At 37.2% G+C, this 26793-nt stretch overlaps 1 protein-coding gene across 2 annotated transcripts in view; it reads right to left on the bottom strand.

Moving 5' to 3' along the window:
• The window catches only part of LOC149198647 (uncharacterized), a 313246-nt gene extending 287456 nt beyond the window's left edge, over positions 1–25790 (bottom strand). For both annotated transcript variants that reach the window (XM_089402093.1, XM_089402094.1), the window contains exon 1: positions 25558–25790. In XM_089402093.1, the coding sequence (XP_089258219.1) occupies positions 25558–25596 (39 nt within the window). In that variant the 5' untranslated portion in view covers positions 25597–25790. The remainder of the gene's footprint in view (positions 1–25557) is intronic.
• Positions 25791–26793: the final 1003 nt, after the last annotated feature.

Below are 26793 nucleotides of genomic sequence, written 5' to 3'. Positions count from 1 at the left end.
TGTTGGAGAATATAACTAGGTTTGGTCTTCATAATTGTACTTGAAGTCAAAATTTAATATATTTGTCAAAAGAAAGTGAGAAGAATTTTATTATTAAATTGAATTGACTTATTAAAGCATGGGGTTCTTGCTTGGGTCAATTATAGGCCAAGCCTCCATTGTAGGCTTTAAGTTATTGTCAATATCATTTATTGTTTGGTCAAAGACTCCTCCATCAAGTCATCCTCTTCAAGAAGTCATCAACTCGGCCTCTTCATCAAAGTCTTCAAATCAGCCTCAAAGGAATAATTATCAAGTGAACTCATGTCAGCCTAAAAACAAAGACATACCTCTTCATGTTTCATGTTGGCTCATTTATGATGGACATACCACTATATATACAAGCCTGGGAACTTCGCAGTACGCTAACTCGGAAACTCACATTTTCAGAGAAGTTTGCGGTGATGAAGTTTCGATTATCAAAGTGAAGTTTTTCGATGTTACTACAATCTCACTACTATCTCAATGCTATTATATTTCAATATAAACCGCAAAGATGAAGTCTTACCAAAGTCTTGGTAAAAGATTTCGGTGTCATGTTATCACAGGTCTCGGTGTGGTGAAGATCTCGATACTATCTCAGTGAATTAAGGTTCAGTACAAGGTTTGGATGCTATGATAGTGATAAGGTTTCAATTCTGTCACAGAAACAAGGATTCGATACCCTCTCAATGACAAGGACTCAGTGCTCACACAGTGACATGGATCAAACACAGAGATGAAGGATGACTTTATGGAGGGAGTCTAGTCTAGTTTGTAAGGGTCTTGGTCGTCTCATCTTGAATCTACTGAAGGAAGAATTTTTGACTGGGTTTTCCCCTAGAGTGGGTTTTTTCCCTGGCAGCGTGCCTACATCTTGTGTACTATTTTATTTGTTGCTTGGCATTAGTCTTGATAATACGAAAAGATAAATCGGAAGAACTAATGATAATAAAAAAACATCACAAGATAATGTCATTAATAAAGGGAAATCATTTAACTACCATCTCTATGGATTTTTCAACACTTCAACGCTATCTACCTCTGAGTTTGAGGGTAGTGGGAGGGGCTCCACAACGTCACCTACTAAGAGGTCATCATTTTTTGTTCCACGAAACAGAGTTGGAGCACAACCTTCAACAAGTCAGTGATTAAAAAAAAGGGAGAAGCAAGAAGCAAGTGAGGGTTACAAGGTGTCATCTTTTCTAGAGTGTCTTACCTCTCAACATCAGCAAAAACAATCCAGTTTGGCAACCAATGTGTGATGCTATTATTCTTTTGGGCCCAGGGTAAAAAAGCATTATATATGACGAGTCATGGGGGCCAATCCTTCAAGCAGAAAAGAAGAACATCAACTCTAGATTAGCAAAGTTGAAACAATCATGGGAGGTCTCTAGATGCACAATGATGTCTAATCGATAGACAGACAGGAATGGTAGGACCCTTCTATATTTCTTAGGGCATTGTCTTAAAGGTACCATGTTTATTAAAACAATGGATGCATTAGCACATAAAAGGTGCAGCATTGATATGTGAGTTGTTAGATGGTTCCTCTGGGAGATTGCTTTGCATAATGTGGTGCAAACAATAATAGACGATGCAACTAATTATGTGGTTATTGGTAGGATGCTTATGGACAGGCACCGCTCATTGCTCTGGACTCAATGCGCTGCACATTGCAACGATTTGATGCTTGAGAATATGGAGAAACTCTCTTCATCAAGGGGGTGATTGATATGGCTAGGAGCATACCCAAGTTCTTATATAACCATGCTTTTGTTCTTAGCCTCATGAGGAGATACACCAGAAACAAGGAGTTGCGGTGTCCCACAATCACATGTTTTGCCACCAACTTCATTACTCTTCAATCTTTACTTCAAAGTGAGTTTAAATTGAAGCAAATGTTTGTTTGTGATGAGTGGCATGATTGTAAATACAACAACGGAAAGGATGGGAGAGCCATTGCTAAATTGGTTTACATTGACTCCTTTTGGCAAGGAGTAGAAGAAGTGTGCTCAGTTAGTGAACCTTTAGTAAAGGTTCTGAGATTGGTAGATAGTGATAAGCCTATAGTGACTTATTTGTATGAGGCCATGGATAAGGCCAAGGAGACTATTCGAGCTTATTATGTGGACAAGGGTACCCCTAGGTTTAATAAATAAATGATGTTATGGGTTGTGATTGGTAGTCAGTGGGCAAGGATGCTTAATCAACCCATTCATGTAGCAGCACTTTACCTCAAACTCGCATTTTCCTACAAACGCAACATTGATTTTGATGGCGATGTGATGGAAGGGCTCCATACTTGTCTTCATAAGATGGTACCTAATCCCGAGATTCATAAAACAATTAATTGTAAGATAGAGAGGAATTGGGATGAATCTGGACTATTTGGCTTTGATAATGTTATTCATGAAAGGACCACCTTGATGCCACGTAAGTGACAATTCATGACTCGTTAGAATTTACTAATTTAGAACTCTAGATTTTTTAAATTCAATTACATTTTATTTGAAAGGTTAATTATGTTTTAACTTTTGTTTATTTTGTTGTAGATGTTCGGTGGCAAAACTATGGTGCTAAGGCACCAAATTTGCAGAAAGTTGTCATTAGAATCCTTAGTCATACCTGTAGCACTTCAAGGTGTGAGCATTGAGCGCAATTGGAGTGTATCTAAGAAAATACACTCAAAGAAGTGCAACGGGTTATAACTTTGAACTTCAACAAAGCAATTACATTTATTGTAATTTATTATAACTTTGAATATCAACAGAGCAATTACATTTATTGTAATTTATCATTTTATGACCCTCAAGAGTCAAGACTCATTAATTTTTTTATGACACTCTTACAGGTTAGAGTTCTCATACCTTAATGTCTTGGAGTATGTCCATTACAATCTCCAACTATGGATGAAGCAAATGGAAATAACATCAAATGTGGATGCCATTTCCTTCGACAATATTATGTATTGTCTAAGTGGAGGGTGGAATCTGAGCTTCCCATCATACAGGAGTCACCAGCATGGTTAGAGGAACCAGTAGTAGTACAACAACATGGGCAACAAGTTGGAAATATTGAGGGGGAGTGAATCAGTATTTCTTTTCAATTGTTATTTTTACCAATTAAGATCACTTATAATTAGAACACAAAATGAACAACGATAGAATAAATGATTTATTAATTAGAAATAACGAGGACTCCAATCCTCTTCTTTACAATAAATCAGGTACAATATAGTGTAGGGCTCCAACCCTAGCTGAAGACACTAATCTCCAATCCACCAGGCTCCAACCTGTACTTTGTGAAGCACCGACTTGGACTTCACGAGGCTCCAACCTCCAGGGCTCCAACCCTATCTTCCTAAGGCTCCAACATTGTCTCTATGAGAGGCAAACCTCTAAGGCTCCAACCCTATCACTGGTACAGACTCCAACCTGGTCTTCTTGAGGACTCCTATCCTCTACGGCTTCAACCCACAGCTTCAATTCGTCAAGATAAGTTTAATGATTCTCCAAGGCTCTCACTATCTTTTGTAATAAGCCCTGACAAAATCTTTACCTTCAACAATGCCTTCAAACAATCTCTAAGGCACTTAGTGTTGAAATTTCTAAGTCTGACACATCAGAAATTCCTACTGCATTATCTGGTTTATTTCACCTACTTGTTTATTCCTTAACAAGTTATTTATTCATATAACTACTGAAAATAAACACAAATGCAACCTCAACTCATATACAGATCATCAACTAAAATAATAGACAAACACACAATGGACACCGTTATTTTTGGACAATTGTCCTCGAAAAAACCCAATGTGGGAAAAACCCGTGCAGCAGTTCTGAGGGTTTTATTATTAAGCAGCTCTCTTGAGTACAACTAGGCTGCCACTCTGGCTCACCCAACAGAGATTTCTACATGACAGTAATACCTCTTCTCGAAAGCAGATATTCAGCTTCTCAACACTAGTTTGCCCCACGAAAATCCTTTCGGCGTTTCTCTGAGGCTCTGTGTCAGCCCTACTAGCCTCTGCGTAGCTCTGGAACCCTCTACGTCAGCGTTTAGCCTCTCTGTGTCATCTCTTTGGCTTTCTACGTCACCCACGCAGGCCCCTTAGCCTCTGCGCAGTCTCTCGCTGCCTCTGGGTGGCTCCTGCTGCCTCTGCATAGCCTCTTCAGTCACTGCGCTAACCCTCTAGCACTATCTCTGCCTCTCTACTATGTACTTGCTACCCCTCGCTACAACTCAAATCACTTGTTCATATTTTCTCAGCAAACCCCGGTCCAAAAAATCGAACTAACTGATCAATCTTGGTGTATTTCCAACTAACCCTCACGCCTCCTCTTACACTTCTCCTGTTGAGTCTTCAACGGTCGAGATTAATAATGAACAGCTAAGATTAGATTTGGCTTGATCCATGTCATTTAGAACATTCTCACCCAGTTGTATATTAATACCCATTAATATTTTAATTTTCCTAAGTTTAGAGTTAGGGACTCCATTAAAAATATTAATTATTTTAATATCTCTCCAACCTGGTGGAATTTCCCCAAACCATTTATGGGTCTTGGAGATCTCATGTGCTTTAGCCTCTCCACCAATTTTCATGGCTAGAGCACATCCGATGCTACCACAAATCAACACTTAGCTCATCAATGACAACTTTGTCTTCTCATGAATGTGTAACCACAACTCTTCATGTTACCCAAACAAAAATCTCCAAGGTTACCTCATGATGGCTTGCATCATGGTCTCCAATAATATCTCCAAGATCAGCTAAAGCTTCTCAAGATGTCTTCAATAGGCTGCACTAAGCCTCAAGGTCTGCACCAAAAAATTCTTCAAGTGCTTTACAATGTCTTCAATGCTCCAGCTGTCTAGAATGAGCTGCTCCAAAATATTATCCAAGGTGTTCTTCAAGATTCAAGGTGTTCTTCAATATTCCTTTCAGCTTGTTCCAAGATTGCTCCCTTCAGTAAGTCTTCAAAAAATTCTTCAGAGATGTTTAATGGTTCTCTTTTTAAATCTGATTCATCTACAAGACCGCTCCGAAGGTCATCAAAGGATAGCCCAAACTTAGTTCCAAAGAGGTCTGAAGTAGTCTTGTGATCCGAGCTCACAGTTCAAGCCTCTAATTCTGAATTTTCAACAAGGTTTGTCCACCAATTTGTCACAGGTCTGAAGGTTAAATGCTGTTCTCACTGTCCAGAAATTACATGGTTGTCCTTCAAAATATGAGCCTTCAGCAAGGTCTGCAATCTGAGTCTGAGGCTTATGTCTTGTTACCACAGTTTTACCATAGGTCTGAGCTTCCAATCACTTGTTCACTGGTTCGAAGCTTCCTCACATCTCTGGTCCAAGCCTTTTATATAACAGTGATCCGAGCCTCCCTTTTTCAGGTGCAGATCTGAGATTCACAAATGTCAAGGTGGCTATCACAGGTTTGAGGCTTCTACAGGAGAAGTTGTCCACAGATTTTAGTATGGTCTGAGGTGCTACAGGTCTGAGGTTAGGCAGCTGTCTGAGCTTTTAAGTTGTCACAGGGTTATGAGAGCTACAATCCGAGCCACCAAAAGTGTATGTGATCACAGGCTAATAGTTTGAGTTTGCTTGCTTTCTCAGAGCCGAGGTAGAGGACAGGCAAGGAAAGGTCGAGGTTATGTTCCTTCTTCTACAGGTCTGAGTCTTGAACTGAGAACAGATAACCGAGCTTCTTCAGGTGACTGTCAACAATTCTGAGCTTCTTACTGTCCAGCAAAACGAGTTGTTGTCCAGCAAAAATGAGTTGTGGTGATGACTGTTCACTGTTCCTGTAGTCCGAGAAGGAAGAATAAGCCAATACAAAACTTTTCCTGGACTTATTCTTCAACGTCCTTCTCGGCCTCCTTGCTGCATATATGCTTTCTCTCTGAAATCTTCACCGAGTTGATCTGTATTCTCTTCAAAATGATCTTCACATTGAATATATATAATATATATATATATATATATAATGGATCGAATTGTTACGTGTGGAGCAATCCTGTGCTTAAAGCCGACAAAGGTTTATTTTAATGAATAAGCACATTATTTAAGAGGAGCTGACTTGAATTAGTGAAGCCCACAAACATTAACCACGTTCAGCATTAAACTCATACCTCCAGCATCCAAAGTGTAATTTGTTTAAATATGTATTGTTAGAAATCAGCATTTTAGGAATTATTTAGTTGTGGTGGGGCCCATTATCTAACAACATTACCTCTTCATTTTTAAGCAAAGGCTTCTAGGGTATTTTATATGCGTCCATCATGTAACGTGTGTTGGGACTTAGTAACTTAGGGTACGGTTCAAATTAATATTTTTAAGTGTATAGGTAATACTTGTATAGTATATGGTGCTTGTAATTTGGGACTTACCCTATCAAGTTGCTTCTTGATATGCTGCTCCATTGTATTTTCTTCATCAATGATAGTTCCCCGTGATAGATATGTTGCTCCCCCTGTGATGGTGTTCCTTCTTGTTATGTTGCTCTTTGCAACTCCCTCTGTCATTATGATTTTCTTTAATGTACTTGCTCCCCCTAAGCCTCTACATGCCTTCATGGAAATGGATGAGGTAGATGATCAACCAACTCCCCCTGCCTACATAAACTCCTCTAGCTATTCTTTTTTGCTTTAGACAAGAAAGATTGTTGCCTTGTGATCAAGTGGAAGACATCTTCAACAATGGATGTGTAGTGAAGACACAATATCATGATCTTCGTCAATGGAATTACTCCCAAGAGATGATCTATCAAGTGATGATTATCCATGTGTGACTCATCAAGGGTTTCGTAGGGCTTCTGCAACAATAGTCATGAACCAGAAGCTCCCCCTAACAGTATGCACGGTCTCCTCCTTGGAAGAATTTCATCATCAAAACTTGGAATATCATATCTGCCAAAGATGTACTCATTAGATCAACAACATGAGTTGATGTCTTGAGTGTTCAAGAGGCTTTCTGATCCAATTTGCTTCCTTCTCCATACTTGTGTAACTTTCTTTTCTTGCTTGGTAGTCATGTTTTTAGCTTGTTTAGGGACCCAAGTCAAGTTACAATCACGAGCCATATGTCCAATGTTATGACATTTGAAGCACTCCATCTTGTTCATCAATGAGGAATCATGACTTCTTCTTGCAAAGTTGCTTCTAGGAGACTGATGGGGACCATTATATTTGTCCTTGTGATATGCCCTACAATCCTTTGCCATATGCCCAAAATTTGTACAAGAATAGCAATAACCAAAAAATATACTTTGGTACCTAGAGGATGGAGATTGCCTTGATGTACTTCTAAAGTCATTCTGTCTTGGGATCCTTTGATCAAATTTATTGCCTCTTGCATTCTTGACACCATCTACATATCTTCTTAGAATAGGGTTTCTTCCAATGTGATCTTGACTCTTCTCCTTGCTTTTGCTGGAATTGGGTGCATCGACATTTCTTCCAAGCTTCTCCACATCCGCACCATTCTTGTTTAAGGGTTCACCTGCATAACCAAGACGTGATTTATCAAGAGATCTTTGATGACTTAGGATGTCATCTAGGTTTTGAGAGCTCTTTAGAGTCTTATTCAAATGATCAACTTCTTTTCTTAGGAGATTAATTTCTTCTTTCAACATCTTGCATTCTTCGTCCTTCTTTGCTAGATGGTTCTCCATTTCTTCCTTTATTTTGGTTGCTTCACGTGATTGGGCCTTAAGTGAGGTTATTTCTGATCATAATTTGGTGATGTCATCATCCTTTTCTTCTAGTTGGCATGTCATGGTATTTCTTTCCTTTTCTGCTGCATCAACTTGTGCTTCCAGGAGAGTCAAAACTTCCATCACCCTTTTAGCTCCTTGTGCTTGTTTCTTTATTTCTTCTAGTTGAGATTTAAGGGAGGAGACCTCTTCCTTGTATTGACCAATTTTCGCTTCAAGTGTGTTCAAGTCATCGTGTCTTTGTTCAAGATGGCTTGACAAAGTGTCTTCCCTTTTCATTGTTTTATCCAATTGATTTAACATGGATATGACGACTTCATGATGCACTTTCTTGTTTTGATGAAATTCCTCTTTTAGCTTGGTGAGCTCCTCAGCTCTTTCTTGTACTTGAAGCTTGAATAGGTCAACTTCCTTCCTTGTCTTATCAAGGTCATGGTCACCATCTTGTGATTGCTTCTTGAGCTCCTCATTTTCCTTTTTCAAATTGCTTATCTCTTCTAGGGAAGCTAAAAAGTTTTTCCTTGAGATTTTCTATGAGGACTTCTTCATCATTTTCATCTTCTAGGTCTTCCTTGGCCTTGGTGTCTCTACTCTTGTTTTCAGCTTCCTTAACGGGTTCTGGATGTTCTTCTTGCTTTCCATCATCTTCTTGATTAGCGATCATGGTCAATGCTCCTTTTGAGTGAAGATCTTATAGTTTGTGCCACATATCTTTTGTCGATGAACATTTTTTCTATTTTGGCCTTTATAGGATCTAGCAGCCCACTCAAGATTGCTTTTATCACTCTTGCATTATATTCCTTGGATTCTTCTTCCATCGTGCTTTCAGTGATCACTGATTCCCAGACTTCGAAGCCTTGAGCCATTAAAAAATTCTTAAATCTCGCCTTCCATATATCAAAGTTTCCATTGAACAATGGAGCTTTCCCAATTTGATTATCTTTTGCTTTCATAGTTGAAGAAGAGACATCTTTAGAAGGATTGGAGGCTTTCTTCCTTGGCATTTCCATTTGTGTTCTAAGGATCTACCTTCAAGCTATTAGGATTTGAGTAAAGGTACTGGCTCTGATACCAATTGTGGGAAATAAATAGAGGGGGGGTGAATCAGTGTTTCTTTTCAATTGTTATTTTTGCCAGTTAAGATCACTTATAATTAAAACACAAAATGAACAAGATAGAATAAATAATTTTATTGATTAGAAATAACAAAACTCCAATCCTCTTCTTTACAATAAATCAAGTACAATATAGTGTAGGGCTCCAACCCTAGATGAAACCACAATCTCCAATCCACCAGGCTCCAACCTGTACTTTGCCAAGCACCGACTTGGACTTCACGAGGCTCCAACCTCTAAGGCTTCAACCCTATCTTCCCAAGGCTCTAACCTTGTCTCTATGAGGCCCCAACCTCTAGGGCTCCAAACCTATCACTGGTACAGGCTCCAACTTGGTCTTCTTGAGGACTCCTATCCTCTAGGGCTCCAACCCACAACTTCAATTCGTCAAGATAAGTTTAATGATTCTCCAAGGCTCTCACTATCTTCTGCAATAAGCCTTGACAAAATCTTTACCTTCAACAATGCCTTCAAACAATCTCCAAGGCACTTAGCTCATCAATGACAACTTTGTCTTCTCATGAAGGTGTCTCCACAACTCTTCATGTTACCCAAACAAAATTCTCCAAGGTTACCTCACGATGGCTTCATGCATCATGGGCTCCAATAATATCTCCAAGATCAGCTAAAGCTTCTCAAGATGTCTTCAATAGGCTGCACTAAGCCTCAAGGTATGCACCAAACAATTCTTCAAGTGCTTTACAATGTCTTCATTGCTCCAGCTGTCTAGAATAAGCTGCTCCAAGATATTATCCAAGGTGTTCTTTAAGATTCAAGGTGTTCTTCAAGATTCCTTTCAGTTTGTTCCAAGACTTCCCTTTAGTAAGTCTTCAAAAAAATCTTCAGAGATATTTGATGGTTCTCCTTTTTAAATCTGATCCATCTACAAGACTGCTCCAAAGGTCATCAAAGGATAGCCCAAACTTAGTTCCAAAGAGGTCTGAAGTATATTAGTCTTGTGATCCGAGCTCACAGTTCAAGCTTCTAATTCTGAATTTTCAACAAGGTTTGTCCACCAATTTGTCACAACAGATCTGAAGGTTAAATGTTGCTCTCACTGTCCACAAATTAGATGGTTGTCCTTCAAAATTCAAGCCTTCAGCAAGGTCTGCAATCTGAGTCTGAGGCTTATGTCCTGTTACCACAATTTTACCATAGGTCTGTTCCTCACATCTCTGGTCCGAGCCTTTTATATAACAGTAATTCGAACCTCCTTTTTTCAGGTGCAGATCCAAGCTTCACAAATGTCAAGGTGGTTGTCACAGGTTTGAGTCTTTTACAGGAGAAGTTGTCCACAGATTTTAGTATGGTCCGAGGTGCTACAGGTCCGAGGTTAGGCAGTTGTCCGAGCTTTTAAGCTGTCACAGGGTTATGAGAGCTATAATCCAAGCCACCAAAAGTGTATGTGATCACAGGCTAACAGTCTGAGTTTGCTTGCTTTCTCAGAGTCAAGGTAGAGGACAGGCAAGGAAAGGTCAAGATTTTGTTCCTTCTTCTACAAATCCGATTCTTGAACTGACCACAGATAACCGAGCTTCTTTAGGTGACTGTCAACAATTCTGAGCTTCTTACTGTGCAGCAAAACGAGTTGTAGTGATGATTGTTCATTGTTCCTGTAATCCAAAAAGGAAGAATAACCCAATACAAAACTTTGCCCAAATTTATTCTTCAATGTCCTTCTCAGACTCCTTGCGGCATTTATGCCTTCTCTCTGAAATCTTCACTGAGTTGATCTGTATTCTCTCCAAAATGATCTTAACATTGTATACATATATATATATATATAATGGATCGAATTGTTACGTGTGGAGAAATCTTGGGCTTGAAGCCGACAAAGGTTTATTTTAATGAATAAGCATGTTATTTAAGAGGAGCCGACTTGAATTAGTGGAGCCCACAAACATTAACCACATTCAGCGTTAATATGCAACTCATACCTCCAGTGTCCAACGAAATGAGTGCTAAGTGGACTATTCAAAAATCATGAGAAATTAGTCAGTTACGACTACCTCTCATGGAAATGGTCATAGATGAATGAATTACTTAACGCAATTCAATCCCAAAAAATGATATCTAAGTATGTATTATTAGAAATCAACGTTTTAGGAATTATCTAGTTGTGGTGGTGTCCATTATCTAACAACATTACCTCTTCATTTTTAAGCAAAGGCTTCTAGATTATTTTATATGTGTCCATCATGTAACATGCATCGGGACTTAGTAACTTAGGGTATGATTCAAATTAATATTTTTTAAGTATACAGGTAATACTTGTATAGTATATGGTGTTTGTAGTCTGTGTTAAAAATTTAAGTAAAGGATGCAACCCTTTATCTTTCATTTTCATCCTTTTACTTTAAGAATTTAACATTAATATTAGGGAGCATCTAGGAAGCGTCTAGGAAGCATCAAGGGGCACCTTGGAAGTTGGGAGTATTCGGAAAGCATAATTCCTCACATAATAGTTCGAAATTTCCAAAAAGAAAAACAAAAAAAACTCCGTGGAACCATGTGAGCGTCCGCCTTCTCTCGGATCCGCTCGCGATCTACAGCGGATACATGCCAGAACCTCCATGGAGCTGCAGTCGATCCTTTCCAGATAAGCGATTCCACCGGAGGATCCATGGCAGATCCGTATGGGACGCAGTTTTGCCTCCTAATCCTTGGGGGCGAGGGGTACAGATCCTGCAACGTTGCTACAGCATATGGTTATGAATAGCATTGTTTCTTTTTGTATGTATGAAAAATCTCCTCCCTCATGCAACTCCTTTGTCCCCTGTGCGTGTGTTATCAAAACAACCAAGCATTTGTGTTGAACATGATACCATAGAGATCTATGGTTTGTTGATTGCATATCTTGTGCTTTGAGGTAAACTGCTTCATAACAAATTTCTTCTTGAATACAGCATAAGATGAGTTTCTTTAGCAAAGGATCTTGAGGAAACCAAAGAGGTCAAGGCAGAAGAAATAATGTGACATGGAAAGAGAACAAAAATAAACAAATCAAATTCTCTATACATTTTAACACAGATTCTAAAGAGTTTAACCAGTAACCAGTTAACACATACAGGACACCTACACCTTGGGGGTCCTTCTCCTCCAACCCCCCATGCCTCTCAGAATTCACCTCCACCTCACCTAAGTATCATGGAGATTCCAAAACCATGCTTGCCTCAGCAACAACCCATACAGCACGATGGTGGGGAGCCCAATCCCACTAGGCCCACTTTTGGTTTTGCCCATTGGCCTTCTGCCTCACATCATTCAATTCCGCCAATGATAGTTGCACCACAGGTACCCTCAGAACTATCACAAGCCATGTCATCTCATTCCCATCGGGCCCTCAACTCCCTTCCTCGCATTGTAGTAGGAAAACTTCATATGTGTTATGTCCCTGCACATTCCCCTTCCTAGGCCACTTCAACACACTCACATACCACTGATACCAGCACATCAGGAGCAGATGGGGAGGAAAAGAGAGAAATCTCTTTTCAGGACATGCATCTGAAGGTACAAGAGGAAGAGAGGAGTGAATGGAAGAGGCAAATTGTTGGTTCTAGCATGCATCCAGAGTTGTCTTAAGTTGTTTACTTCTGTTTTATGATTATGGTTCTGTTTGACTTTAGTTTTGGACATATTTCAGTTTATAGCACATGTTATATTTTGGATAACACTATATTTTTATGATGCTATATTTTGATGACATAATTATTTGTGGAGGCACAAGGGTTATTACTCTAAATGGTTGTTTTTTGTGATGATAGCATGGCTTTATGGGATGCTTGATGGTGATGTTATTTTATGATGTTATATATCTATATATATATATATATATTATTTCATGGGATTCACAAGGCTTCACAATGACATTTGATAAAAGTAAACATTATTAGGGACCCCACCTACTAACATAAATAAGATTATTAAAATATTCCTTCTAGATTACCCTATCCTGAAATTAAAAAGAAAAGTGTTTAACTTGATGAAAGAAGATTAGACAAGGAACAGTTATTCTCTCCAATTGTTCAAGGATCACAAGCCATGTCATCTCGTGCCCATCAGCCCCTCAACTCACTTCCTCGCATTGTGGTAGGAAAATTGTTGGACATTTTAATAAACCAAAGCTCCTAGTGTGTTTCGTGACATGGACTAACCGCCTCTCGTGGATCCTTATCTCTGGCGATGCAATCGTTGACCAAGACCTGTGGGTTTTGGTCTAACGAAAATCGTGATTCCCAACAAGTGGTATCAAAGAGTAGGTCACGAGTTCGATACACACCTAGCTCGCGTTGGGGGGTAGATTGTTGGACATTGGATAAACCAACGCTCCCAATGTGTTTCCTGACATGGACTAACCACCTCTCGTGGATCCTTATCTCTGGCGATGCGATCGTTGACTAACACCAATCGGTTTTGGCCTAACGGCAATCGTGATTCCCAACAAAAACTTCATATGTGTTATGTGCCTGCGCATTCCCCTTCCGAGGCCACTTCAACACACTCACATACCAGGACATCAAAAGCAGATGGGGAGGAAAAGAGAGAAATCTCTTTTCAGGACATGCATCTGAAGGTACAAGAGGAACAGAGGAGTGTTTATTTCTGTTTTATGATTATGGTTCTGTTTAACTTTAGTTAGGACATATTTCAATTTATAGCACATGTTATATTTTGGATAACACTATTTTGATGATGCTATATTTTGATAACATAATTACTTGTGGGCGGCACAAGGGTTACCCTACATGGATGTTTTTTGTGATGATAGATGATGTTCTACATGCATGGCTTTATGGGATGCATGATGGTGATGTTATTTTATGATGTCATATTTATATATATTTCATTTCATGGGAATCACAAGGCTTCACAATGATATTTGATACAAGTAAACATTATTAGGGACCCCACCTACTAACATAAATAAGGTTAATAAAATATTCCTTCTAGATTACCCTCTCCCAAAATTAAAAATAAAAGAGTTTAACTTGATGAAAGAAGATTAGTCAAAGAAGGAGGCATGGAAAATGAGAGTGACGAGAAAATCATTTGAGGAGTAACAAGGAGGAAGTAAACACATCATTTATTGACTGATATTTTCGGGTTGTTCTAACTTTCTTACAATCTTTGTACTGTTAGAAGGTCTGATATGTTTTTATCTGTGCTAATTGGTGCACTTTTGCAAAGTCTTGTGCTGATGCAATCTTATCAGAGAGGTCCAACCCTTAGTCAGCAGCTTTATGTTGCTTGTTTTTGGCACTCAGTTGCCTATGTACGAGTCTGTAACATTATAGGCATCTAAAATAGATTATGGTCTAGATTTACATGGAAATCTGCAATAGCGGTTGGTTGTACTCACATATTTTTAATAAAAAAAATCAGCATTTGACTGTTTCTTCACTTGGCATACATATCTGAATTTTTTATGTTAAATTCTTTGAAGTTAATGAGCAGAGTTTTGGCACATATCGCTCAAGTGATTAGCTATATTGTGCTGAATTTTTCTGTACACACATACTCTCGTGACTAACGGTGTACAATCAGAAATCTGCCTAAAAATTTCACTCATCAGTTTCTTTTACAGCTTCCTTTCTGTAATTTTGTTCGGCAGTAAAGTGTTCATATGGTATTATTCTTTACTTCAAGTTTATCTATTCTGTTATACATATTTTGTCTCTTTCATTTGTACATATCAACATTTTTTATATAGTTAGAAAGAACACCTAGAGCATAAAACTTTCTATATATACATAATTGCTAATTTATTTTTATTTTTTTAAATTTCGAAAGGGGTCAATAAAAGATAAGCCATTTAGAATATATATATATATATATATTCTAAATGGCTTATCTTTTATTGACCCCTTTCGAAATTTAAAAAATAAATAAATAAATTAGAAATCATAAAATACCACAGAAGTAAAAAGGTTATAATAAAGAAGTAGAAAATTATAAGGGAAGAAAAAAAAAGATCAAGAATGGATTATAATTTGGAAACAGTGGAAAGCAAAATGGAGTACAATTCAAAAATGAATGAAGCAACTATGCATTACATACATATATCTATGTTTTGGACCAAATGTTTGTTTTGTAAAACAGAATTTGAGTATTTGTCAACTTTTAAAAACCGCACAACATTTTGTCCAACATGTCAGAAATTGCTTACTTTGAAAGAATATCAAGGTAATACACAGACACAAATTAAAAGATTAAAGGAAGAACTCGGAGAACTTCAACAAAAGAACGAAGCATTGGAAAAGAAATATAAATAAAGATCTTGAAGATCAATTTTACAAAGAATCAACAGAAAGTAACGACGAAACTTGCGTTTAAGGGACCATAGTCAAAAATTACTTGCAAAGGTCAAGAAGTCCAAAGATTCAAAGAAAAATTAGAAGAAGTAAAGACGTGTCTCGAGAAGAAATTCAATGAGAATTATCGGAGAAGGAAGAAGAAAATTTGTGCTTAAAAGACCTTAATCAAAGATTATTAGAACAAATTAGAGTTTTAAAAGATGAGAAGCTTGATTGTCAAAATAAAGTTAATTCAGAAATTGAAGAAATCTTACGTCTCAAAAATCGTAATCAAACCCTACTTACTCAAATTAAGAAACTTAAAAATGATAAAAATCATTGAAAAACAAATTAGAAGAACTTTTCACGAAAGAAGCGTCGAAGACTTCAAACGTAACAATCCTATTTGAAGAAAAAAGGCACGAATATCGATCAGTCAATATCACAACTCAAGAAGATGACAAACCAGTTGAAGGAAAAACATATACAAATGTTGCATTAGACGATGAAAATTCCAAGTGAAGATTTCATAACCAACTCAACAACATCAATCCCTAAAGTAAATCATGAAATGACCACATGCATGATAAGGGAAAATCAAATAACAAGAACTCCTTATCGACATCTGAATCACAAGAGCAGCATACATCTCAATCGGTCTTCATATCTATATCATTCAAAACAGAACCAACAGACTTATGTTCCAAAACCACTTATGTCTGCAAAATCTAGTCTTACGATAGCAATTTATTCCAACTATCAAATAATTGCAAAGTTCCATAGAAGATTGATTTAGGATGGTCAGATAGCTTCTAAGTTCGATAATTTTGTTTATCACTCAAAGGATCCTATCATCTTGTGTCATCAAAGATGACAACTCAAAAAACTCTGAAACATATGTCACACCTTGTGAGCAATAAGCTTGGAGGACAAAGCTTTTCTGAAGAGGAAGGCAATGTTATGAATATAATATATATAACTATTAATTGTCCTATGATGGATACTTTTATGTTTCAGATATTTTGAATATTTCGTTGCATATACGAACTTTGTTCGTTACATTCCTTTACTCCAATATTGCAATGGGAAACAATATAATGAGCAAATCCAAGTGCTTTACCTTTTGGTGGATCTCGTGTTTGACATTTGTCTTCCTTTTGTTCTTGTTTGTCTTTAATCTTCTCCCAGGGGATTTGACACGTTGATGCATCATGTCCATCCCTATCGCAACGAATGCAATGAAGATCAAATCTTTCTCCTTGATGGTGTTTACCCCCTCTACCTCTAGAATTATTTCTTCCATGCCCTCTTTTACTACCACTTCCTCTAGGGGAATCAAGTGATTAATTCTTCCCTTTCAGAGGAAGACACATTGTGTCTTTTGCGGACTGAGCTGCTATCCTCCTCTTCACAAAAGCTTTCTCTCATTCTACATTTTTCTCCACCAAAGAGTCACATATAATTGACTTGAGTTGGTCAGTAGCTTGCAAGAATTCAAGATAGTGAGAGTATGTAGGGTAGAGGGCCTTAATGAAGGTTGTGAGAAGAATGTCTATCTTCACTCTAATTTCAAAAGATCGAGCCAAGAGATCATCTTCTTTCAACTCAAGGTTGAAGAGTTTGACCATCAATTGTACAAGCTCCAATTTTGAGTGTGAGTCATACAGATCTTTTAACTTCTTTAATGCACCATAAGAATCTGTAATGGAAACAATGTGATAGCTCATCTCATCACTTACTGATGTAGAAATCAAGGTATAGACTTTGTTGTCATTGTTCTTCCAAATGTCTAGCTCCCTATATTATGTAGGCTTGGTAGGTGCGTTATACTCCTTTTTCAGTGGCAGCTTCTTCTTCACAAATGCCATTCCACGAGTCATTAAAAATGAGGGTGTGCTTGATTGTTTTCGACCTTTCTATATAATTCTCCTTACCAGTTCGCACCACACCTATGATGGAGATGAGTGAATACATTTTCAGTTCTTGTTCCAGTTTCCTGCAAGCTCCTCATTAAACCTTCAAGACTAGCATAAGTGCACATAAGCAATTAGAGTATTGAACTTTACAAATGAAAAAAATTGCAAAATAGAAAATCAATTTCCATCTTGAGCAAGAGCAACCATCATCAAAACTTACAAAACCCTTGAAAGTGGTAGCATTAATCAATCATTTCTTTGCTAGGGGACTCCTTGGTAGATTCCCTCCATTTGAAACTCTTGGTACTAGTGATTTCCATACTCTTGTTGTTGAACAATACTTTCCCAAGAGTCCAACAAGTTACAAAACCAAGATATGGTCGAACACTTTGGACATAAAAGGCTTCACAACCTTGTAAATGCTCCACTTTGAAGTCTTGGATTTACCACAAAGACTCAATGTCGACTCTCTTTTATACAACCTAGATGAAGACTATAGACTACGAAAGAGAAACTGATGATAAACGTATCAAAACTCATTAAAGAAGACCTACCAAACCACTTGGTTTCGCACCCATGAATGTGAATCCCAAACGTAATCAACCCCGCCAAAGCATCCCCCAACAACAAAGTTAAGACCTGATATAAGGCCAATTTCGCGTACCCCAATGCCTCCCAGATCACATAGGTGCCCAACACAAACAAAAAGACAGAGTTTGCAAGTCTATTCAAAACATACGTTTTCGGGATTCAAGGATATTTCGAAAGAGGAGATTGTCGATCAATTGGTGCTTACAAGGCCTCAACATGGATTTCTAAAGGGAGTGATGGTTGATGGGATCTGAGTACACACCAGATGCAAATTTGACAACTCCAACACATGCACATGGGAGACCAGATATTGTGGGAATGCCCTCAATTGCAATGTCGTTATCCAGTGTGAATACCACAACTTCTCTGACATCTCTCTCATCAACAAAAAGTAAACACATAAGGTAAACAAACAAGAGACAATGCTCAACAATGCTTAGAGGAGAGGCATATTATTGAAATAACATGAAGCAAACACACAAGGTAAACAGCATTTGCTTGGAGAGCAAAATACCTTCACATTGATGCCCAAAATTCAAAGGCATTTCTATACTCCACGCAAAGCAATGGCAACCTGCAAAGGGAATAATGCATAATACCAAAGATATGTTTCACCAAGGAAGATAGCATTGAATGATAGAGATGCATTTCTGCAAGGGTAAATATGCCAAAACTTAGGCTAGCTCTAATACAACTATCAAAGGTAACTCCATAATTGAATGATATAATAGAGTGCAATCAAATATATACGCCTTAAGTGACTCTTCAATTCATTATCCAAGAGTCAATTCATATTAGCATTCCTAATTATTTACAACTTTTATTTACATGGACACATATATGAAAGGATTGTAACCAACAAAATGTCTAATCACAATATCATCAAATCATACATGTTGTCTTATCATAACATCAAAATCATATATGTTTTATCATCATAACATCTCTTATCATCATATCACCAAATCATACATGCTTAATGATCACATATATTATCACCACAACATCATAACAAAAAGCCTTCCATGTATTGTCCTTGTAAGTCTTGGCAATATAGTTACATTGAAGCTCCTTCAATCGGAATGTCACCAATATTCTTCCTCAACACAATGTTCAATGGCTTCTTACAAGCTAGCTCACATTGACGATGAAAACACTTCCTAATGGAAACCTATCAACAGATCACCTTCCATCAGAAATACCATAGTGCCCCCAATGGTTCTTCAAGGCTTGTTTTCAATTGGGGGTTTTCCCACAACAGTTGGTGCTTATTATCAAACAGTTTATATTAGAGTTCCATGATTAACTAGTTGTCTAGCTCCAGGTATGGCAGGAGCCATACCCGATCAAAAAATAATATTATCCAAATGCATTTCATGTAATTGCAATAAGACTAGGCTTGTTGATCCTTTGGCTCCTTTAGTAATATGAACATATTTGAACAATTGACGCTTTGTTAGTACATAATGAAACACAATTTCTATTTTTCATTTGGCAAGGGTTCTTCCAAGCCAACATCTCATGACATTCGTGAATCTATGTTGATAACAAAATCGTGCACTAGATCACCTTCCATCAAAAATTATGATATTCCCTTTGTCCTTTCTCTTTGTTGACTTCTAATGGGTTTATTACCAATGGAAATTCCATTGAAATTTGTATTATCCATGATTGATCTTCCTCTAGGTACCCCTTCCTTGGGGGCTCAACTTTGAGCTACGTTGCACGAGGACCCATCCCCCCAAAAAAACTCACGTACCCTGTGTCCTCGTGTTTCAAGGACTTTTGGACCCTTAGGAAACCTCCCCAAACTACCAAGGACTTCATCGAGGACTCAAGGACTTGCTACCGTCCCCAAGACATTCCAAACAAATTTTAGGGACATTCCGGACAAATTTCAGGGATGTTTTTGGCAAATTTTGGGGATGTTTTGGGAAGGCTTTAGGGATTATCCAAGCATAGAGCTTCAATTTTGACAATCGTGTTCATCGATGATTGAAAAATATGATCAATTTTCCCATTCATTATTTTTGGAATGCATTGAATCTAGATTTTTTTGTACAAGTTGCAACTCAAAACACTATGATGGGTTTCAATTTGGATTTCTGGTGATTTAGATATTGTATTTTCAATTGTTAAATTACAAGAAACAACCTTGATGCCAAGAAAACATAAAATACAACATACTAAAATACTAATCCTTGTGGTTATTTTTCTTGTTCTTTCTCGTGTTGGATCATCTCAGCGTTTAGATATTGTGTGTGGGTTTCGAGGAGTCATTCAAGTTCAATGCTTCCACCACTCAACCCCAAGCATTGTGAAAACAATTAGATAGTAGTGACATGGATTGGGTACTAAATGTTTAAATAAATTCATATTCAATCCCCTTCTTAATTTGAAATATGAATTTAATATCTTTAAAAAACCATAGTCTTTTATAGTGGTTTTCAACACAACCGTTAAAGTTTGCAAAGCCTAGTGAAAAGGGAATGTCTTTTATGTTTAACACAGTCATCATTAACAAGAAATATGAAGAAAAAAATCATTTTAAAGACAGTTCTTTGCGATAGATTGTTCATGGACCTTATTACAAATTGAAAGTAGTTACAATTAAGTTTACTAAAGCCAAAGGTCATGTCTAGTGGCCAATAATGGGATGTCGCTCAACCCTTTTTTTACTTGTTTGAGATTTTTATAATTGTCGTCCCCAACCCGCAGTCCCTTGAAAAAATTGGGGGTGAACTCTAGCCATTCCTGGGACGCATCCCCCCATGCTCGTCGTTCCCCCATCCCCAAAACCACGACAACATAGCTTTCGAACAATCAACATCCTAATTGTTAGTTACACCTCATGATTCTTCCAAGACTTGGCACATACCCTAATCATATCACTAAACCATAACTTATGAGTCATGACCCATATCATCAAAAACTTGTGGAAAGAGTTTATAACTTCATCAAAATTTTGGGCCTTGAATGGGGCAACTCCTTCCCATCCAACCCTTATTTTGTTGCACAACCTGCAAAGAAAATTTGCATCTATTTTTTTAAATATGAAATCAAAATTAAAACCCTACCTAGTCTACATACCTAGTTTCCTCCATCTTTCATTGGGTCAAACATTATTGTACTACCTCTTATGGTTATTGTCTTCCCGATCTGAATTAGAACCAAACATGTGTCCTATGTGGGGTTTGTTGGGGGTCAAACCCCAACTTTTATTTGTGGCCTACTCATATAATGTCTTCAATCAAGAAGTATTTACTCAATTGAATGCATGGCAATCCATCCAAAGTCTCTAGCTTTGTCAATCCATTATCATATAATTTCTTAAGCTTACAGGGTCCTAGCCATCCATAATCAAGTCTTTCAATGTTGTCCTTTTTCCAAACATCATATAAAAGTACTAGTTGTCCTTTGTACAATTCCAAATTCATTTATTTGTTATCATGATAACTTTTCCATCTACCTTTTACCATAATCTGCTCAAACTTCAATTGATTGTCCTAGTTCTTCTAATCTGTTCTTCAAATAATTTTTTGCTTCCCATCTTTATTCTACTTTTATCCTTAAATAAGGGACCCAATATTCCATTACAATTATTACCTATTTTCCAAACATTAGTTTAAATGGTGTATGCCCTAACCCTTTCCTCCATGTGGTCCAATTTGCCCATAAAGTTGTATGTAATCTCTAAACCCAATCTGATCTGCTCTTTTCAATAATAAGGGTTACTTTTATAACGACCTTGTGTTCATCAAACCTTTTATAATTCTAGCAATGAAATTAGCACCTTCATTGAATGTAATCTAAATAGAGCATCCAAAACAACAAGTGACTTAATGAAATAAGAACTTTGATGTTACCTTCATTTCCATTATTCTAGTTGTTCTTGCTTCTACCCATTTGGTAAATAACTCAGTTGCCACAATATATTTGAATTGTGTTCCTTTAGTTGGTATAGTTGGTCCAATAAACTCTATCCCCCAATGTTCAAATGCCCGCATTGGAGGTATTGGGTTAAACTCATTATAATCTATGTTTTGATGCATGTTCCCTGTTTTTTGGCATTGTTCACAATATCTAACCTTCTTGAAACAAAATTTATAAAATGCTTGCCACCATAGCCCTACACATAATATCTTCTTGATTGTTCTATCGAACAACAACTGTCCTACTACATCTGAGTGAGATTCTTCAACTAATCAATCAATTTCTGATGGATGAACACATCTTCTCATGATTCCATCCATGCCTACTATGTATAATTGGTTGAACAACATTTTGAACCTTAGGGCCTTTTGGGCTAGGCTTCTTCTCTGCACAGCGTTCATTCCTTGGGATGCTTGTCCATGTTATAGAAAATCAATAACATCCTCCAAGTACTCTGGTGTTGCTTGTAGGTAGTGCTTCCCTTTCCATCATGTTATAGTTCTTTCTAATTGATGGTAGTTTCTTACTATCATAGTCTATTGGGTAGTCCATACCTTTCTCCCTTAGTTGTGTTAAAATTGCTCCAATGGTTGTCCTTTACAGGTCACAGATCCAAATTTATGTGAAAACAGTTGTTCTAGTTAGTGAACCTTAGTATCAATGCATTGATAATTTTATCCTTTAATGTTTCAAATCATTTCTAGCATTCCTCTCACCATTGGAATGGCATTTCCTTTTTTGAAAGTATATCCATTAGATAGGCTATGTAGTATGTTGGCCTATCCTTTTATGAATTTCCTGTAGTACCCTATGTATTCTAGAAGGGCTTTAACTTCTGATGGGTTGGTCAAGGCTATGAGGTCCTTAATCACCTAAATTTTGTACGATTCTACCATGATTCCTTCTTTAGAGATTATATGCCCCAAAAGCTTTCCAAAAGGCTGTAAAACTTGACATTTTTCTGGGTTCAAAGAGACTCTTGTTTCTGTGCATCTATTCAACATCATTCCCAGATCAGATATGTAACTATTCAAACAACCAAAAAGTGCCCAACCATCCACATATACTTCCTAAGATTTGTGAATAAACTTTCTGAAAAAGTATACTATGGTTCTTGAAAAGCATGCTGATGCATTAACAAGTCCAAAAGGCATCCAAATATATGCAAATGATCCCCACTCCATTGCAAAGGTAGTGAGTGGTTGAATTTTTTTCTTTTATAGAAACTTGGTTGTATCCAGAGAAACCATCTAGAAATGATTAGATCTCCTTACCTGCCACAGGTTCTAATATTTCTTCTTGGAAAGAATGCTAGAGAAGGGTTTTAATGGTGACTTGGTTTAGGTCCTCAATCTACACATCTTATGAGCTTACATTTTTCCTTCTTTCCCACCACAATAGGTGAAATGCATTCACTTTCTTCAATGCAGTACAATATTCCTGCATACAATTATTTCTCTAATTCTTCTTGTGCTTTTGCTTTATATCTTGGATTCATCTTGTAAAGTCTGTGCCTCGCTAATTTTGCATCTGGTTGCAGTTCAATCTTAAGTTCCCCAAATTCTTTCAGTATCCCTTTCAAGTCATGGTAGGTGTCTGCAAATACATCTGCAAAATCTACGAACAATACCATCAATTCTACTACTGTTTTCTCATCCTAACAATTTCCTATCTCCAAATATTTTGAATCCGCCCCTGCCTTGGCTATATTGCTCTTTATGTTATTATTCCCTACTGCATTCAGTTTTTTATCATCTAGTTCATAAGTCAAATTCCTGCTTCCAATCTGTTCCTTTGTGTGCTGGAAATGTGTATCAAATGTTCTTAATACTCAAAAGAAGTAACATTTTAATTTTCTTGATTAAAATCCATAATTTCATATTTTTTCTCGAATAAGGGTTTTCTTAGATTATTTGATGAGATAATTCATCTTGAGTTGGCCTTTTTAGGGCTTCAATATAAAGGTTCCTTACTTTTGAGGAGCAAGATGTAAAAGGACTCTTTCATGTACTTATGTTTCTCTCCTCTCTTACTTTTTGTTCTCTCTCTCTCTGTAAGGGAGGGATGGGGTTGAGTTATTTTCATTGAAGAGACCTATGTCACACCAATTCATGTTCATGCTCAAATTTAATGATAATCGATTTCAGAAAAATGTGCAAAAACTTCACTTGAATCGCCATTGAGTTCACTCTGTTTGAACGCTGCAAAATTTTTACTCATCACCTCTAGTATGTCATGCAGATTTCATTCAACCATGGAGTAATATGGACCTTGGCATTATAACATTATGTGGTCATATCTAACATATAACAAGATCCAGTCCTAGCTAAAACGGTACAATATTTAAATAGCAAGTCTAGGGTTAAATTTGCCAAATCTAGCCAGAAATTCACCATAACTAAAAACTTATTCAAATAGAATTCATGAACCCTGTGACTTTAAAAGAGACTGCTAAAAAGGACCATAAGAACCCGCAATGTTTTATAACTCTCTTTTTTATGTGAGAATAGTTGTGGTATCAAGCACCGTAGCATTTGTACTTATGGAATATAACTGTTTACTTTCATTCCTTCCTGTAAACACGTTTTCTTCCAAGTTTTTAAATAAAATTTCATAGTAAGAACACAGAATTATTATCTCATACAAAACACGACTAAAATAAATGCTTAAAAGAATCAAAACTCTAATTTAAGGTATGATTTGCATTTTCTATGCCCCATGATCTGCTACATGAATCTGTGCAGTAAGTTGTTCGAAAAATCTGACCTGCATTTTCCATGCCCAGCTAACTGATATAAAGGTTTACTATGTGTATTTTATGTCAAGTAGCCATACAAAAATTCAATTTCTGTTTTCTATTGGCTGGCAACCTCTTTTAGAGATCCAGCCAATGTTTTTAGTGCCAACATACAGGCTGTACATCTGCTAACTTTCCTCAAGATTCATACTTCCCACAACTGTGTACCCATCCCTGTACCCCCATACACCAATTTCAAAAAGACTTCACCACTCCTGCACTCACAGACCCCGGCTACTTTGGCTAATTCTTCACCATCTGGCCAATTTTTTCAAAACTTTCCCGAGAGATTCACTAATCTAAATTATCTGGTCGTCCAAATTTCTATGAAATCAAATTATTCTATCTTAATGGATAACCAAATTTTGCTTAAATGGAATTAAAAAAACCCAAATCTTTCATAATTGCGAAATACTTATAGTTGATATTTCCGAATTATAAAAATTTGCCAAGGTTTCTACACTTTCAAAAACCCGTTGTCATTACAACAATACCATATCTTTGAACAATCTATCCCACGCGCAGACTCCTAAGGTTGTTCATGTTTTCTAACATTGGCTCGAGAAGCGGTTTTCTGATAAAGCAAAATGATATAGCTTATAAATTAAGATCAATCCTGAGATGATGCTTCTGTGCATTCGTTTGAGGTTTCAGCTTAAGTAGAAATTCAACCACCTTCGACTAACTTTTGAAATTTCCACATTCACTCTTAACCTTCGCTCACCTGAATTTCAAAATGTATTGTCAGGTATTCGTTTTGCTTGAAAAAATCTGACAAATTCGCATAGCCTTGTATTAACCTGAGCTCACTTGAAATTCTCAATTTATAGTCGGATATTGGTTTTACTTGAATCAATCTGAAAATTTCATCTAGCCACTTAACCTAAACTCACTTGAATTTCTCAATAGATTCGAATATAGTTATTTTACTTGAAACAGTATGAAAAATTCAGTCTCTTAACCTAAAAAATTGAATATCTCAGTATGTTTGGAAGATGTTTATTGTACTTTGACCAATCCCCCATAACAGTGAGGGAGAGCAGTGATCTGACAGTAACCCTAACTCCAAACAGGCAGATGGCAATTGTCAATAGCTAGTCATGAGGTAGATCGACGGGATGATGAACTGTTGTAAACTGGAAAACAAGATTCAAATAGGAGTGGGATGACTTACCGCTGAAGGGGGCGAGAAACCAGTCATCCGCCAAAACATTTTTCCCAGCTTGCCTTCTTCTCTTGCTCTTCTTCAACTGTGGATCTGCCAATCCCCGGACGTATCGCTGTATTTGGAATTGCGGGAATTGAGGGTTTCGGAGTAGCAGGTGGAACCCAGGAGAATGAACCCTCAACCCCTGTCCCAAAATAATAGGAACGAATGGCAAAGAAGAAAAGTTGGGCGGCTTTGCATCTTTCTAATATGGTATTTAATGGAGGAAATCTTTTTCCCGATTTTTCTTCGGCCTTAATTTGCCCATTGCATCGAGTGGGCCACTCCATGTTTTTGGTTGTCTATAGGAGCTTCCACTCAAACACACTTTTCTACTAGTCACATGACCTTTTAAATTTAAAGGTCTTTCTAATGGATATCCTCCACTCTCGTACACTTTTCTACTAGTCACGTGACCTTTCTTAATTTATAGGTATTTTTAATCAATATTTTCTCAAATAGATAGCGTAGAATGTATGGTTGAATAAAATCCCAACCTTATGACCCTTCTAATTTTATGGTTAATTATGTTCATGGTTTAAAGATAGAAATGAAAAATGTATTTTTACGATTAGGGAATTGATCACTAACCAAAGGTTAAGTTGAAAATTACTATACTTCTTAAGATATGTTCAATAATCTACAAATCACATATATCAAAAATTTATGGTCAAGACACCTTTATAAGTATGAAGCACTTACCTTTCTAGCTAAGTTATTTTGGGCCAACATCTCATGGGACTTGGAACTCAAGGTGACTAGGCTCGAGGGTGACAAAGGGGTGGGCTTTGTTCCATTTATGTGTACATGAGGTGTTAAAAGCAAGCCTTGCATGTTGGACCATTGCCTTTGGGTGCCCCTATGGAAACCTTTAGGGTGGGATATGATGCCCTCATTATAATGGAAACTTGGTCACTAATGAAAAACTTGCAAATAACATGTTTGTTAGCAATAAAGGGTAAGTTAGACAAATTGAGTATCACATTGTCCTATTATTGTTGAATGGTGTTGTCATTGATGCCAACATCAAGTTGTGAACGCTTTTAATATTCGTCTAAGAAAGCATTGATTGGAAGCTCCATTAGTCATGATGCTTTGCTTTTGATGAAGAATTTGGATGAGTAGCTCTATGTCTTTACAACAAGACCATGTTCATTTGATGGTCCTCGTCATATCATTTCCAATGGTATGTGGCACGCCACA

The sequence above is a fragment of the Pinus tabuliformis genome, chromosome 2_1 (genome assembly GCF_031772625.1).
Source record: "Pinus tabuliformis cultivar Carrire ecotype Pingquan chromosome 2_1, CPIR1, whole genome shotgun sequence".
In the NCBI taxonomy this organism is placed as follows: domain Eukaryota; kingdom Viridiplantae; phylum Streptophyta; class Pinopsida; order Pinales; family Pinaceae; genus Pinus; species Pinus tabuliformis.
Note: the sequence above shows the minus strand (reverse complement) of the source record. Positions and strands in the feature narration are given on the sequence as shown.